General features: G+C 44.7%; 1 protein-coding gene across 1 annotated transcript in view; it reads right to left on the bottom strand.

The window, feature by feature from the left end:
* Il1rl2 (interleukin 1 receptor like 2) overlaps positions 1–16799 on the bottom strand; it is a 30009-nt gene that overhangs the window by 5114 nt on the left and 8096 nt on the right. Inside the window, exons 5-9 of the mRNA XM_005359987.3 lie at positions 15927–16089; positions 13090–13161; positions 9913–10042; positions 8871–9007; positions 3126–3269 (exon numbers count right to left, since the gene is read on the bottom strand). Of these exons, the coding sequence (XP_005360044.1) occupies positions 3126–3269; positions 8871–9007; positions 9913–10042; positions 13090–13161; positions 15927–16089 (646 nt within the window). The remainder of the gene's footprint in view (positions 1–3125; positions 3270–8870; positions 9008–9912; positions 10043–13089; positions 13162–15926; positions 16090–16799) is intronic.

Here is a 16799-nt window from a genome sequence, read left to right as displayed (position 1 = left end):
ACAAGCACGAGGGATGGCTGTTGTGCACAGTGAAGTTCCAAGGTGACTTGTCTCCCAAATGTCGTCACAGGAGCAGCAGTGCAGGAGGAAGCAAGCTACAGAGAGCAGCAGATAATCCTGCTGGTTACCTCCCAGAATTTTCTAGAATTTCAGGTGGCTGTTCTGAGTTGACTCCGTTGTACTGGTTGCTGTTCCCAATACCCACCTCTCTCGAAAGTGGGGGTGGCAATGTATTTCTGTCCTGGCCAAGCTCTTGTACTTTCTGAGGCTATTTCATCATTCCTTCAGGTAAAACATTTGTACAGCCTCTATGGGCTGTTGTAAAGCCCAAACGAGATCATCTTCATAGGCTGATCACTGTTTAAAAATTACCTAATGTTTCTTCAGTTCTGTTCTCTCAATTCAACATTGCCAAATTTTATGCCTGACAAACTCAGAGCAGCGATAAAATCAGCAGGGTTGATGAATGAAACTAGAATTTTAAAAGATACTCTATGTAAGGTTCTCTACCGAGTAGGCTCAGGACTGACTGGTGTTTCTACTCCCGGCAGGTATAGAGGACACTAGAAGAAAAGCCACATAAAACACGTAATCATTTTTACTTTGGGAATATGGAAAGCCAGGTTCCTTACACGACGCTAGCGACTGTAAATGAGGACTCTCCAGGAAGTCTTTGGAGATGAGTCCCAGAATGATCTATCTTATTTCATGAACCACAGAAACATTTGTGGGGAAAGCCAGAATTAACTGACTTGGCTTTAGGTACGAAAGCAGATTCACCGTTAGAGCCCAAGACCTCTCCTCAACTCTGCAGCTTGTTTCGCTTGTCTTTCTGCCCTTGGCTTTCTTGTGCACCTGCTGGGTTGGTCCTAACTGCTCCATTCCGTGTGCACACTGCCCATCGGTCTGGATGGAACCAAAGCAGACATATCTGTCAAACGACCTGTCACTGACCTTTCTCGTCTTGCAGATACCGGCACACCTAACAGGCCAGTTCTGAAAGCACCCATGACAGCATAGAAAGGCAGAGTTCCCGGTCTTCTGTCAGGTCTGTGGACAGCTGTCATAGTGTAAATTGTAGGTCAATTACCTTGACCTACTCACGGCAAAGCCTGACTAACCGGTTCTAATAAACTTTGCCAAGAAGGACATTTTTCTCTCTCTTTTACATCCGTATTTCCTATACTGAATATGTTCCAGAAAATTCTCTCAAGGGAGTCAAAGCTCTGAGCAGGATTCAGGATCAACCTCAGAGGCTCATCGTTGGCTCCTTTTAGAGCCCTTGTTCAAAGTTCTAATACTCGGTAGTTTAAACAGATGGAGATATGGGGATATCGAAGCACACACTTCAGAATTTAAAAATAACAGCAAAGAAAACCTGGCTATCAGCTCCAGTATCCAAAGCCGCCACCCCCTGGCTGTGCAGTCTGGGCTATGCTGATCTCAGGGAGGGTGAGGTCCTGATGTGTCATCTGCTGGGCTCCCCTGCTCGGCTGTCGTGAGTCATCCTTCCCTCTGACAAACTTGACGTCTCTAGCAGGCAGCTGTACCCTACTCTCTGCCAGCCATAAGTCAAGGCAACAGTCACACTCCTGGGAGTTGCCCTGAGTCAGAGGCACAAATGCCAAGGGGCCAGAGGGGTTGGAGGTTCCAGAAAGACCACATGGAATAATGTCAGACTCTCTGAGTAAACCCAGAAAGCAAGTCACTCCTATCTGTGTCGGAAGAAGAAGGCGTGTGGTGCTGAGCCCTCTCCTCACAGGGCAGAGGGACAGTGGCCAGGGCAGAGTCAAGAGGGCTTCTTTCCTAACTAACCATGCTTAGCCTGAAGCTCCACAGGGCCTCGAGCTCCTCAAGTTGGATTGGGCTGGCCAGGCAATGGTTATGGCCGCATCTCATCATCACCACCAGGCTCTGCGTTACCAATTTTGAATCCTGACACTTAGTCAAATACAGCTTGAATTACGGCATCTGTGTTTTATCTGACATGTAGACCATAACTTGTGGGGCAGCTTTGATGCATGAGCAGCTGCTGAGAATAAATGGTATTTTCATCGAGTCTCCACTCATGAATGTGTCTAGGTTCTGAGTTCCCCCACTCTTGCTCCTGTTCAAGAAAAATGCCTCGCCTGGAAAGGTCTAGATTTATTCCTCTCCATGCTTGTGTAGATTTCTTTTTCATTTTTTATTAATGTGTATAGGCAAATAGCGGACATCAATGCAGATTGGTTTGTATTTTACAGGGCCCTAAGTAGATCTCGTTCATTCTGAGACAGAAATAATAATAATAATCATTACCTTTTCTTACAAATAGAATGGAGAGAAATGTCAACTCTGGAACACAGGAAGACATTTCTGTGTCCAAAAAAAAAAAAATGGTGGCAAGACACAGACACCACTCCTGGCAGAGCAGAACAAGGAAAGACAGTATTTAGCCCTCCCTCCTCTCCTCCCCAAGGAGCAAATGAAAGGGCCTGTGCCCCAGGCTCCTGCTGAGAGCTGTTTTCAGCCCCAGGCTGGTGATTCCTTCAGCAAGGGCAGAGACAGGTGTTTTCTTTCCCTTTATTCTCTCCCCCCTCTTCCTCCCTCCCTTCCTCTCTGTGACCCTCCTTCTGTGGCTGTAAAAAAGAAGAAAATACCTTTCTAATCTCACCCAGAGATGTAAATTACTTCAGGTACAGGGTTTAGAGAGAGATCGCCACCCCTCCCCCCACACACACACCGTCTTACCCTATCTCCTCCTGAGCTTTGGGGATGCAACGCACGTCATGTTAGACAGCCTTTGTTCCTTGCAAACATTTCCTTACTTCCCAGGCCCAGAAAATGGGACCCCTTCTCACACTTGGACATCAAGGACCAGCATGGTCCACTGCCACTTGCTGCCTGCTTCCTAGCGGCTGCTTCCAGGGCCCTACCGGCCTCCTCACTTGTTCCGCAAAGACGGCTGAGCATCACGCACAAACCATTTCTCTGAAGCGTACTACGTTCTCCTGAGACGCTGCACGCTAAACTTTCCAGCCAGAAGACAGACTCACTTCATGAGAAGAGCTTTAAAAGGGGGCGACACAGAGGAGCGGGCAGCGATTTGGAGGCATTTTATTTTCTCAAAGACCACATATACTCACCCTCTGGGGGTTGGGCAGTGTAGAAGGTGCTTCTATACCAAAGCACGATGTCAATCTTAAAACTGTTGTAGACGCACAGGAGAGACACGGCCAAAAGCAGGAACGCCATGAGCCCGCCTATAAGGTAAGCCCGGAAGTCTGGAGCTGCAAACATGACAGAGAAAAGCCAGTGGCAGGAGGTTAGTGCTATCCTCTACGCCAAAGCCAGCTGGGAAACATGAGGACACTGGGTGCGCGCGTCTCTGAGTTTCCTTGTGAATATGGGAGTTGGGTAATTTCAGTGTGGGCTGTGGAGTCTGGGAACAAATGAACTCTCTAAAAACCAGGAAGTCTTAGGTATGGACACAGGAGCAACAGGACTCCAGACGCATGGGAACTGTCTCAGAACACATGGGCCCCGGTGCCTATGCGGGGTACACTCTGACCATTTCTGGAATGTCCCCCGGGGTTTCCCCGGGAGATTCTGGATTACAGTTCTACCATTCTGCTTCTCCAGATCCTCAGCGTTAAGCAGAGGGACTCCTGGTGAAAATGGTAAAAAAAAAAAAAATAATTTGACCCCTCTACCCAGAAACCAACTGTGCTGGCTCCACCAGACCAGTAATAAGACAGGCCTCACTCCACGCATCCCAAGGCACCTAATATCAGTGTTGGTGTCTGTCAAGAGGCCCTGACGTGGTACCCATTGCCAGTTCTGCCATGGGAGCATGCTACAGAGCATTTCCAACAACAGGCAAGCGGGCAGACAGCTGGTGAAGAACCAGTCACTCCGAAAGGGAAGTCCGGGTTACTTCCAGAACAGCTCTGGACACCAAGAAGAGGAACCATGCAGCACCCCACCTTGCCACAACCCCAATGGGGCTGCCTTGGAATGAGGGAATAAAGTAAGGGAAGCCACCTCTCCAACCACTTCCTGCATTAGGACATTCCGATTGTCCACACACCCCAGGAGGGGGGTTGGTGGTCTGGGGTGGGGTAGGGGGATATGTGAGGAGGAGACACCTTTCTTTGGATCTCCCAGAACAAGCACTTTGAGTTGACAAAAATCTTCATGAAGGAGCTTATCAAATCCTCCCCCTGGAAACACACACATAGTAACCATCTCAAGGCCCAAGACTTCCTGCATGTTTTCACGTGTCTGTAGATCTAATAGCACATTCAAGTACAATGATTAAAAAAACACACGAGGTACACCTTCTCCCCCAAAACAGTCCACTGAGTAAGCCCTGGTGCCGCCAGTAAAGACTGCTCTGCATGCAGGCTGTTGCCCATTCTGGTCCCCCCCCCCGCCCCCCCCAGTTAGAACCTTGTCATCCGCCTGCTGACTCTGAGATGGAGTCTCCCCTCCTGCCCATCTTCTCATATCTTTGCCAGCTCTTATCGCAGTGATGGTGAGTAACACCATCTCCCCTTTGGGAGGATCTAGTCTGAGAGAGTCAACGTCGATGACGGAGATCTTGGAATCACAATTCATGATATGACTATCCGCTGACTAAGCCCACAGGACTTTGGGGAGTCAAGAACTCTTGGCAACACGAGTGTGGCCTGAGACTCTCCAGCTCACCATTCCTAGTGCTGAGTAGCGTGGTCACGCGGTGCCCTGTGAATGTACTCAAAGATGGTGTTGAAATTGTCTTCGTAGTGAAGAAGCTCAAATGTGTAGGGGCTCTGAAGTAGAAACAAATGGAAAACCCACTGCTGATATACCAGTGCCCTTATTAAGAATGTGATTTGTCTGGGCTAGAGAGATGGCTCAGTGGTTAAGTGTACTGGGTGCTCTTTCAAAGGACCTGGGTTCAATTCTCGGCACCCACATGGCAGCTCACAACTCCCTGGAACTCACATTCCAGGAGATCTGATGCCCTCTTCTGACTCCCATGGGCACGAGAGCATATATGCCGTGCACATATATACACACATACGATCAAAACATAGATACAAATAAAATCTGAAAAGCAAGAATGATTTGCTATTTGAGTTCATGTAACTGCCATCAGCAGCCTTCTGATAAGATGAGAGATGCAGGAGAAGTGATTAAAAGACACGGAAGAAAAGGGAAAAAAAGACAACTTTCTAGTGATCTTGCTTCAGAGGAACCAAGTAAGATCTAAATCTGGAAGTGTCTTCAGAAAAAATTAAAAAAAAAACAAAAAAACGAGGAAGTCAAATGAAGAAGCTGCCACCAAATAAACCAAGGAGTTTAGATTCAAGAGGGTGAGGTTCCTAAGAACTCAAGGCTGGCAGAACAAGGGATACATGTCCAACCCAAACCGCTCTGCGTGTGGGCTGTAGAGTGAGTGCTTGGAGAAGCCAAGAGAAGTTTAGCAAGAGTTTCCTAAGTAGTGGTCCAAACTAACGTAGCAAATAATCCCTCCTACTCCCACACTACTAACGGGTACTAGCTGGTAACAACAGTGGTCCCTCTGAGCCTGCCTGGACCTGGCCTCAAAATCCTTCCAAGCATAGTGCTTCCAGTTAGTCAGTATGAACAGAGTCTGTATTGACCGTCTTGGGGCTAGGTAACCAAACGGTGCTGTCAAACTTCCATGTTCAGTTAAATTGAAACTGAAACCACGGTGGGTGTCATGGATTCCCTAAGGTGGAATTTTCTCTTTTCTCTGGGGTTACACTGGCCTAACTAACCAGGCTCTTTTTCTGCCAGAAACTACTGGAATGTCTTCAGGTTCTTCTCTGTTCCTTGGCTGAGAAACCATATTCTCACTGGATTATTAAAACAGGCATCTTCGTCAAAATAGGGGGGCCTTTGCAGGTGGATCTTTGCTCTGGTCTGACTGGGCACTGCAGGCCAGACCACGGATATGGACAAGAAATGCATGGGAGAAGGTGGATCACCAAGGCCATGAATGCCAAGCCAAAGTATCTGTTCTATCTCAGGGGGAAACAACTATCATTGATATCCAGTCAGAGGATGGTGAGGTTTCAGTCATCCTTGAAGAAATACCTTGTATTAAACCAGAGAAAGTTCTCCAGGCAAGGGGTATCATTTGGGAAACCGATACAATCATGCAAATAGCACATAATAATAGCCCAGACCTTAATAGTACCAATGACAGTAACCCAATGTCTTAGACCTCACTGAATGCCAGGCTCCGTGTTTGCTTTGTAAAATTATCTCATCTGAACCCTCATACGCTACTCTGTGGGGAGTGAGTGTGAACCGGCGCGGTCACCATGTGGGATGATGGGGCATTATATAGTAAAGCTAATGACAGAGGGCCATTTAGCAATTCTACCCTCAAAAATACATCATAAGTCATGCTTCCACGTGGGGATCAGAGTGCATACTCAGGAACTTCCAGGGTGCCATGACTTGTTCATTGTCCCAATCTGGAAACCGTCCAAATCACCACATATTTATCATATAACCAGTGAAAGGTGATCCTGACTGTTGAGTAGAACTCAGGTGAAAACACAGACACTTGCTGCATTATCCATGAACCAACATATCCCAGGCACCTAAGAAAAGAATCGCATCAGAGAAGAAATAATATCATCTAATACTCATAATATAAAGCCCCTAAGCAGACAAAAAATTACTATTTTGAGTAAGATCAACAAACATCACAAAGCAAAGAAGTGACTTTCCTAAAAGAGGGATGTTGGTCAGAGTAAGAAAGAGAAGCTTGGCCAGGAAGGGCGTGGGGGCCTTTCCATCCCACACTGTTCACCTGTTGTCCCTAAGGCAGAGATGGTAGCTTTGCTTGCATTTAATTTGCAGTTCAACTGTTATGTGGTACATACATTTTCTGTGTATATTATGTTTGACAATAAAGATGAAAATCCCAGTTTGTTCTCAAGACTTTTTCCCCACAGTAGTGTGGAAGGTGCTATTATCATTCTCAACTTACAGGCAGGCAAACTCAGATACTAGGTTGTCATGCGGATGCCCAATGCTAAAGCCAGGACTTAAACACAGAAACTTATGCCTAGTCCTGGGTGTGAAGCACTCCACCATCTAGCTAGCTAGTAGAGTGGATAGGTGGGGCAGAAGTTGCAGGCAGACCTGAGGGAGACTACAAAACTGGGCAAGTGTGTCAGTCATTGTCACGAGATAAGGAAATGAAAGGATCAAGATGACGTCAGAATTTGAGTATAAAGTATATGAAAAATACGGGGGTGTGTTTAGCAAAGGTAAGAAAACAAGGTTTAAGAGATTAAATAGAGTTTTAACTAGAACATGGGAGGAAAGGCAAAGCTGCCATGAAGCAAGAGAGAACACAGCTGAATATGTGGAATGTGTTTGCATCTGTCTTAGAGTGATGGTTGAAACCATGGCTAACAGAAGGTTGCCTGAAATGGAGATACAGAACGAAAAGGCCCACCCATAGGGCTGCCAGAACCTCCAAAGAGAATGACTGGTACAGAAGACTAGCTGGCAGGAAGGTGATCAAAACTGAAAGCCAGCAAAGGACAAGCAGCCAGTGGACCCAGATGAACCCAATGTTCCTCCCATCCAACCCAGCTGTGAGGCCAAGAGACCAAGACCAGGAAGCGGTTGCTGCAAATCCAGTCACACTTAGCATAACTAGGGACAGAGTGAGCCTAGCCCCAGGTCATGCAAGCAAGAGAGAAAGCATGCACACTCAGAACAGTACACTGCCTTAGACACGTCTCTACATGGAGCTACTCTAAGGGATGGCCATCCCTCAAGATCAGAAGTCAGTAGTAACAAAGCCACATTGGTCAAGATCTACAGAAACTTGTCCGATGGGCTTTACCTTGATGCATGTAATTAATTGATATTTTGTTTGTTTATTTATAGAGAGAGGGTTTCTCTGAGTATCCCTGAGTGTCCTGGAAATCACTCTGTAGACCAGGCTGACCTCAAACTCAGAGATCTGCCTGCGTCTGCCTCCCGAGTGCTGGGATTAAAGACATGTGCCACTATCACCTGGTTTGTGATTAATTGAATAGCACTATATTCTAGTGAACTCAAGTCCTCCCTTATGCCTATAGCTACACACACACACACACACACACACACACACACACAGAGACGACATTTTACAATGTCTCTTGTACACTCTTTCAAGTTACTCTCAAGGTCTGTTTTTAACCTGCACTCTGCCGTCTGGCTTCACTCTCTCGAATAATCCTCCAAATAGCAGGAAAACAGGAGGACGACCAGACAGGCATCAGGTTGTCAGCAGGAGCAAGAGGCAGATAAGAGAGGGTCATGGGCTCACAGCACATCCTGTCCGTGTATAAAGATGACAAAAGCAAAAGAACAAGATCTAAAAGAGATTTTCAGTCCTTAAAAATGATAAAGAGAAAAAAAAAAAAGCCCTGTGCAGTTGGAAGCCCTCTTGTTCAGACATCAGATTTATAGACAAGGTCGCAAAGTTAAGAAGTAAAAATAAATAAATATAAACATTTTATTTGTATAAAAATTATGATGAAATGAAACTTGAAAATCACAAATAACTGATTATCAACATTGAGCAATTTGTTTAAAAAAGGAAAACCCCATTTTCTGTCATTTTGATGCATAAAATCTCAATGTCTATGAAGATGGCCCAGACAAAATCACTCTAACAGAATCCCAGCTTTATCTCAAGACAGCCATAAGAAACAGCACCATCTTTCTCTAAGTGGTACCCTGGGTTGTCCGTTTAGTGCCTCCCGTTGCTGCCTACCGAATGGATGACATCACTGCTCTTTAGTAAGCCTTCCCCCGCTGTCATTTTCAATGCCATGGGCAACATATGATTCGCGGGACATTACCTGGGAGTTTCAACATGATGTAGGCTGTGGACACTCCAGCGTGACACATGAAAAGAAGGCCGTAGTCTTCCATTTTTACTTCTAAGAATGTGATGTTCACTGTGTAAAAAATGTGATCCTTCAAAGAAACGTTGGTTCTGGAAAGCAAGAGTCAGCCATTACCAGGGGAGCCAAGTTTACCCAACGTAAGGCGGAGTTTATCTTCTAGAAAGAGTGCGTGGGTTTTTTTTTGTTGTTGTTGTTTTGCTTTTCCTAGAGAACCTTCTAGGCCATATTTGACTCTAAGGTACTTACTGGAGTGACTCAATATATACAGAGTCTATAATTGTAAATTTTTATTTTCATCTGAACAGTCAGAAAAAGGTATGGCGCTGCTGACTGCCATCCCATGCGCAGCCCCAATGGGCATCTTCTTTTTCCCCAGATTACATCTTAATGTGTGTGCTCTATATTCTTCTCTCTGCCCAGCCATATCACTTCCCATCTCCACCTCCCTAGGGCTGGGATTAAAGGTGCGAGCCACCACCACCTGGCTCTGGTTATGCTTTTGACTGGATCAGTCTTGTGTAGCCCAGGTGGTCTCAAACTCGCAGAGATCTACCTGCCTCTGCCTCCCGAGTGCTGGAATTAAAGGTGTGCATCCCCACTGCCTGGCCTCCATGGCTAACTCGTGGCTGGCTCAGCACTCTGATCTTCAGGCAAACTTTATTTGTTAAAGCACAAAGTATCGCCATGGCCAGCAGCTCATAATGGAACTGAATGCGACGGGCCAAATTTGAGTGGCAGTTGACACACACGGATGCTGTCTCTCTTCGTGCTTGTGTGTCGCTGATGCCGATTCAGCTGAAAACATAAGCACCTTGCATTTGTCAGAGCTAGACGCCTGACTGCACACAACACAGAATGGTCATTATAAGACAAAGCCAAGAGGAGAAATTAAAAGGCCGGTGGAACTGCCCATCAAAAGCAGTGATAGCAGTGTATTCATATGGACGGAGTAACCCTTGCTAGCTTTCAGAGAAGCCCCCAAACCAGTACCTACTCAATTCCTTCCTGGATGCGTCTGGAATCGCTGTAGTAATCATCCACCAGGGTACCGTTGATTCTCCAGCATCGCAGGTTTGTGTTCTCTTTTGTGTCTGTTATATTGCAGTCCACAATAAGGGTGGAGCCTGGAGCAATCAGATTCAGAGACGCTAAGTGAAAGCGCTATGGCTTCCCAAGCTGTCGGCCTGGCTGTTAATCTAGGTAACAAAATTTAAAGTCTACAGGGTGTTTCCTACTCATCCCCCACCCCCAAGATGGTGCATCTGTGAAATGGGGCAGGAAAGAAAGTGGAAGGCATTCCCTTGTGACAGATGACAGCCTGAACGTTCAGACAGATGGTGTGACTTGCTCTAGGTGACACTTGCCTTGTAGGGAGACATGAGCCATGACTCTAGTTTCCTAGTCCCTAATCCAGTAATCCCGTACTTTAACAGATGTGGCCCCTATACCCATGCTCTTCTTTCCCTTACCCTATATCCACACATATCCTAAATCATATTTAGTAAGCCTGCATTTTCAGTTTATCTTATTCTTCAGTGTAATAAGGCCTACGTCACCTCCCAAGAGGAGTTCTTCATTCTCTGTGGTATTTTACATTTTATCGTATAAATTGATGTATAACACATACCATAAAAAAGCATGGACAGAGTAGAGCTAAACGGGGTGTTAACGTTCATATCATCTTCCTCTCATGAAGAAAAAACAGTGTAGTTCCAGAACTGCAGAGTTTCCCACAGTCTCTTTCCTTCATTTGTATTACACAGATTGCATGTTTATAGCTGGCTTCTGGCTTCTGTTGCTTAGCATTTACTTTGGGATCTCATCGGTTCCGCTGCATGTGTTATGTAGTGGAACATACTCTGCCTATTTATTTTTCCTAAAATCACTACTGCTCCTATGCGTTGTATGTGTTTCTGATATTTGCTTGGAGAGTCTTCTGGGAACTCTCCTGTGTATGTTTCCTGAGGCACACATGAACCCATTTCATATATATGTATGTATATATATATATATGAATATGTGCATATATGTGCATATGATCCAGATACACGATAAGAAACACGTATCTTTTCCAACATTAGCATTGGCTGCATACAGTACTCAACTTCACGAGGTTGCCATGGACTATTTCCTAGAGGGTTGATTCAAGCTGCACCCCTACCAACCCTGTGTAAGCTTCCTGTTGCTTCACACACTCAATAGCATTAATGGTCAGACCATTTCATTATAGATGCTCATGCTCTGAATTTCACTTGTATTCCTCTACAGTGAGCAAACAGCTGCCTTGTATTTACTGGTCACGTGCATGGTACTGGTTGAACATGGTTTGATTGAACCTTTCCCTCCTCTGCTAGGTCTTGTCTTCCTTACAAGCATGGAGAGTCTGTGATCACCTACTAGAGGCATTTTGTTCTGCTCCAAAGTTTTTTATACTTTTAATATTGTCTTTTAATAAATGGAAATTTATTTTTAACAGCCTCTTATTATACATCTTTCCTTTAGAACTAAGGTTTTGCTTGTTCCAAATATCCTTTATTACTTCAGAATCATGAGGTTGTTTTCCTATGTTTTGACTATCATATCCAGGTCTACAGTTCACCCAGGATTATTTTTATATGATGTGAAGGAGAGGTCAAATTTCCTTTTATTCTATATTACATCTAATAAACAGGTACTATTTATCCAAACATTTTTAATTTCCCAGCCTGGTATCCTGGTATGGTAGCACATCCCTATAATCCCAGCACTACTCAGGGAGATGAAGACAAGAAGATCAGGAGTTCAAAGCCAGCCTGGGATACATTCTCTCTCTCTCTCTCTCTCTCTCTCTCTCTCTCTCTCTCTCTCTCTCTCTCTTTCTCTCTCTCCCTTAAGACTATAATTTATCTATTTTTCTGTAGTGTCTTTATCAAAATCCAAAAGAATGGTGTGTGAGAGTCTTTCTGATTTTCCACTTCTATAGTCTTTCCTTGTATCAGCTATAGGGTGTATAAATTTGTTAGCCTCTTAATTAGGTATTATTAGTCTCCCAATCTAGTTCTTTCTCATTTAAAATTCATTGACTCTTAAAAAAAAACAAGAAACTGTTAAAAAGCTAAGGAAGAGGACAAATTAATCTGATGTTTTAAAAATCCATCGAAACACCTATAAAAAGTTCAGTACTTGAGTATTGAACACTGTTCCTCTGAACATACAAGTTTTAAAGGCCATGTTATCATATTATGTATTTATAGATTCAAAATTGAAATTCGATCACTACATTTCTACTGGCCTTTAATAATGCTTTTGCCTTAACATCTATCTTGATATCAACTTAGTTATATAAATATTCTTGGGAAAATGTTCTCGGTACCTTAGAGGTGGGTGATGCTGAGAGCACCCAATAGGACAGACAGTTGCTGACATGTAATTTTCTATAGTCCCTGTATCCCAGAGGAAAACAGCCTGGTGGAATCATTAGCAGAACATGTTAATATCAAGATACTACACTAGTGTTTCAAACTAGTGAAACCAAAAGGTTTTTATTATATTAGAATAGTCTTTTAAAAAAAGTATAAGTGATTGTGGCATTTTAGATAATTTTCTTAGAATAGCTAAGTAGATGTCCAAAGATCCTTCAGCATCATTATGTTTACTCTCCTTCTTAGAAACTTCAATTCCCCTGCATCTCTTGTGTGCATTTGTGTGTACGTTTGCATACAGGTGGTATGTGTTCAGGTAAGTTTACGTGTGTGTGTGTGTGTGTGTGTGTGTGTGTGTGTGTGTGTGTGTGTGTGAAGGTCAGGTGTGAACCTTTTTTTTTTTTTTTTAGTCAGAGTCTTTAGTCTGGAACTTAACCAAATAAGCTCAGCGGGTCGACCAGTAAGCCCAAGCAAGTTCATGTTTATGCTTTTCCTATGAGCATGTGCCACCATAGATAACCTGCTTTCTTCACATGGGTTTTGGGAGTCAAATGCTGGTCTCCATGCTCATTCATCCCTTTACCTGCTGAGCTATCTCTCTAGCCCAACACTTTGGTGCACCTCCCATTGAGCCCAGGCACACCCAGACTTGGAAATCAGACATGTACCAGGGTTGTCTCCACCTTGAACATTTAATGCATCTACTGAAACAAGTGAGAGCAGTGACCTCTACCCATGGTAACCAGGAGGGTTCTGACAGCTTTACTTACCAGGTTGAACTTCGATGGTGTTGTTTTTTGGATATGAGATATGAGGAATCCTTAATCCAGATGCAGGTTCTTCTGAGAAGAAATCACGCCCACAAGAACTACGCATTAGAAGAAGAAGAAAAAAAAAGATACATTCCCCCAGAAACCTAATGCAATGCCAGTAGTGCTTCAAGAGAAGACCCCATAAACATTGGTCAAGAAGAGTGTGACATTTGGGATGACCACAGAGTGGCTGCATTCTGCAAAGCTCTTCACTTCGTTACTCATGAGTAGCAGTCGTCACCAACCAATGATGCCACCTACTAGATCACACGTAGGTCAAATCCGGAGGCCATTCTAGTCAACAGTTTTCTCATGCTCCTCTTCAAATACTTCACCACCCAGCCCAACACATGCTCCCTCCTAACTTTCCGAAGCCTGGGCCTCCGTCTTCACTTCAGAACCACCTATTCCCTGTCTGTTCTCTATCCTTATTAGACCAGCTTAGCCACTCACATCTTGAATTAACATCTAAAGTCCACTGCCCAGGAAGTCTTAACTCCAGGACATCCCTCTGAGTTCCAGAGCCACAGAGGTTATGGCCGATTCCATTTCTCCTCTTGCATGCTTCATGCTCAACTTGCTAAAAACCAAATCTCTCCTACACCCGTTTTCTCCTTGAGCTGTCTTGTTTCATGATTAACATCACCTTCCACCCAGCAGCACATGCTCAGAGGCCTAGAATCCATGCCTCCTTCCTTCCTCCCTGCTCAGTTAACTCCGAGAGGTGTATCTTCCCCTTTTGGAGATGCTGTGGATGTGTGCGCATCTCCCAACCATCCATGTTCCCATGGTGCCTGTGTGGCATCCCACCTGTACTTTGGCAACTGCCTCATAACCACCATCCTGTTCCCAGAGGGAGCATCGGCACGGTGGCCATTTCATTTCAGACGTGAAAAGCACCCTAAGCTGTTCTCATGGAGTCAGCCCCGCTGCCTCTTTACCATTGTTCTGAGAAGAAAAAAAAATCCACACTGCCCTATTTGGAACTCAGGTTCTACCCACTCCTCACCCCTGACTGATTCTCTAACTTCACCACCTGTTATGATCTTATCAACCCAGGCCAACTTGCCTGTTTCCCAACCCTCATTCACAACATGGCTCCTCTTGTTCTTGGGTCCCCACAGCTTTTTAGTCTTCTATCTGTAAATACGCTGGTCATTCTATCTGTCTTTGAACTCTTTTCTGCCTATCATCGTGCAAGCACCTCCCCCATACTGACGCAGCTCATAGTGGACTATTGTCTGTCTCTGCCGCCAGTGCCTCTCTGACTGCAAGCTTCATTGTGGCAGTACACGGCTGTTTCTTTCCCTGATCATAGAAATTCCCTCGGCTACTCATATAAGGCTAATGCATGGTGGCAGTCAATCATTCAGTCAATGAATTCCTAGCAGTGTGGGGATCCAAATATGAACAAGACAAGGAGCTCTTTCCCGAAGATGCCATCAGCAGGGAAAACCAAGAGCAAGACAATCACAAACTAGACTGCAATTTGTTTTTTTAATAAAGAGGTAATAAATTAAAATCGAAGACCATCCAAAAATATTACAATCTCATAAGAAATTTCAGCAAAGAACAGTGCAAGGTAAGACAGGAAGAGCCATGTTGGAAAGAACCAGGCTAAGATCCAGAGAATGACCGGATCTCCGTAGTAAAGGGTCCATCCTGAGTCTCCCTGGAGCAGGCCCAGGTGGGCAGCAGGAAGCCATCATGGGAGCAGATAGCCCAAGGGCATAGCTCCATTAAAGGAAAAGAAAAATAATAAGCTATATTGTGGCAGGATAGCTCTTAAGATGGTAAGAAGTTCAGACATTTACTAATAGACCCTGGGTTTAGTTCCTAGCACCCACGTGTTGGCTCACAACAGATGTAACTCTAGTTCCACGGGCTCTGACACCTCTTCTGGCCTCCTTGGTTACAAGGCACGCAAATGGTGCTCAGACATGTATCCAGGCAGATCCCCTTACATAGAAAATTAATTAAATCTGAAAAACCAAGAAAGCTGTATTTCCTTAGATACAGTAACAAATATGACAGCCATAAAGGAAAAAAATACCCATAGGAACAAATTATTCATTCAATGTGTATGGAAGGAAAAGTATTTACCTAGACACGTATGGTCACAATTCTGACCCTAATTATGGTTCTAGCCATCCCTGGGAATGTTGAGAAGTTACTGCTTTCCTGGAGCTCTACAAGAATATGCTGGCTTTTTTACCTGAATATTTGAGGCTTTTTTTTTTTGGTCTAATCTAAGTGGCTGCTTTACAGTCTGCAGATCACCATACGTCCCAGGAAACTGGGTGCCAGTGAACTAGCACCTAGCATGGCTGCTTCCAGAAGGACTGACTACTCTATCTTGAGCCCTGACACCACGCAAGCAGTTGGTTATCTGGGAAACACATCCAGAGACTCTGAAGCTTCTGTAAAGCTGAAACCAGGAGGTAGTACCACGCCTGGAAAGGTCATCCTCCAACCACACAAGAGTGAGGATGACAGACAGGGAGACGAGGGTAATAGTAACACTGTCTACTGTGGATGCCTACACTTTGCTAAGCACCCAGGGAACTCCCCTATTACATAATCTCTTTCGATGCTCTCCAAGAGTTCTGAACATTCTGTCTTTAAAGTTGGGAGAACTAAGCTGTTTGCCCCCTTGTCTCATTCTCTGGCTCTTTGATCCAATGTGGACATGCTTGAAGGTCTAGTACCCTTCAACAAAACCAATATCCTGAAGCCTGAAGCCATTCAGCTCCCATGAAGCTGAGAACCAGACAACAATACTTGAGTAAACTTACTGATGCTCACAGAGATGTAATTTCGAACCGTGAACTCTCTCCCCAAGTGAGTGAGTCTGGCCGTGCACGCATAGCTCCCGCCGTCCTCTGCCGCGACACTGTTCACAAAAAGCTTTCTTCCTGAAAGAATATACTGCTTTCCTGCTTTAAGCTCTTCACAACCCTAAAGACACACCCACAAGAATTGAATGAGTACTGGGAAATGCTAGTCACTTCATTAGTTAGCATTATTTTAGGAGCTACAGGTAGACATAACTTCCATATTCACATGGGCACCTACAGTCTAAACCTTAGATATTAACCATCTAACCAGAAGACAATGCATAATACATGCCAGATAGATGCTAGATGGATGGGTAGGTGGATGGATGGAGGAAGGATGGATAGACAGACAGACGGAAAGACGAATAGATAAGTGGAATTAGTGAACAAACAGATGTCAATCACTGACAAAAACACTTGACATAAACAACTTAAGACACTTAATGTTTTACTCCTTCATGTTGAGAAGTGTGTGGAGGAGCCCTGGAGAATATACTGTGAGTTCAGGAAGTAGCCAGGATGTCTGCTTTCTCTTTTCTTGTTTATTTCATCTGGAACACAGCCTATGGGATGGAACCACCCACATCCAGGGCAGGTATTTTCCTCTTAATTAATCTTCACTGGAAATGCCCTGACAGACACACCCAGGGGTGTTCTTCCAATTCTTAAGCACTCCTCCATCAAATCAAGTTGACAGTCAACATAGAGAAAGAAAGGGGTGGACACTCATCACTTAGCCTCTTTCCTTCCCTCCCTCCCTCCCTCCTCTCTCTCTCCCTCCTCTCTCTCTCTCTCTCTCTCTCTCTCTCTCTCTCTCTCGCTCTCTCTCTC

This window comes from Microtus ochrogaster, linkage group LG2, assembly GCF_000317375.1.
Source record: "Microtus ochrogaster isolate Prairie Vole_2 linkage group LG2, MicOch1.0, whole genome shotgun sequence".
In the NCBI taxonomy this organism is placed as follows: domain Eukaryota; kingdom Metazoa; phylum Chordata; class Mammalia; order Rodentia; family Cricetidae; genus Microtus; species Microtus ochrogaster.
The sequence above is the reverse complement of the archived record's forward strand: the minus strand, read 5'-3'. Positions and strand labels throughout refer to the sequence as shown.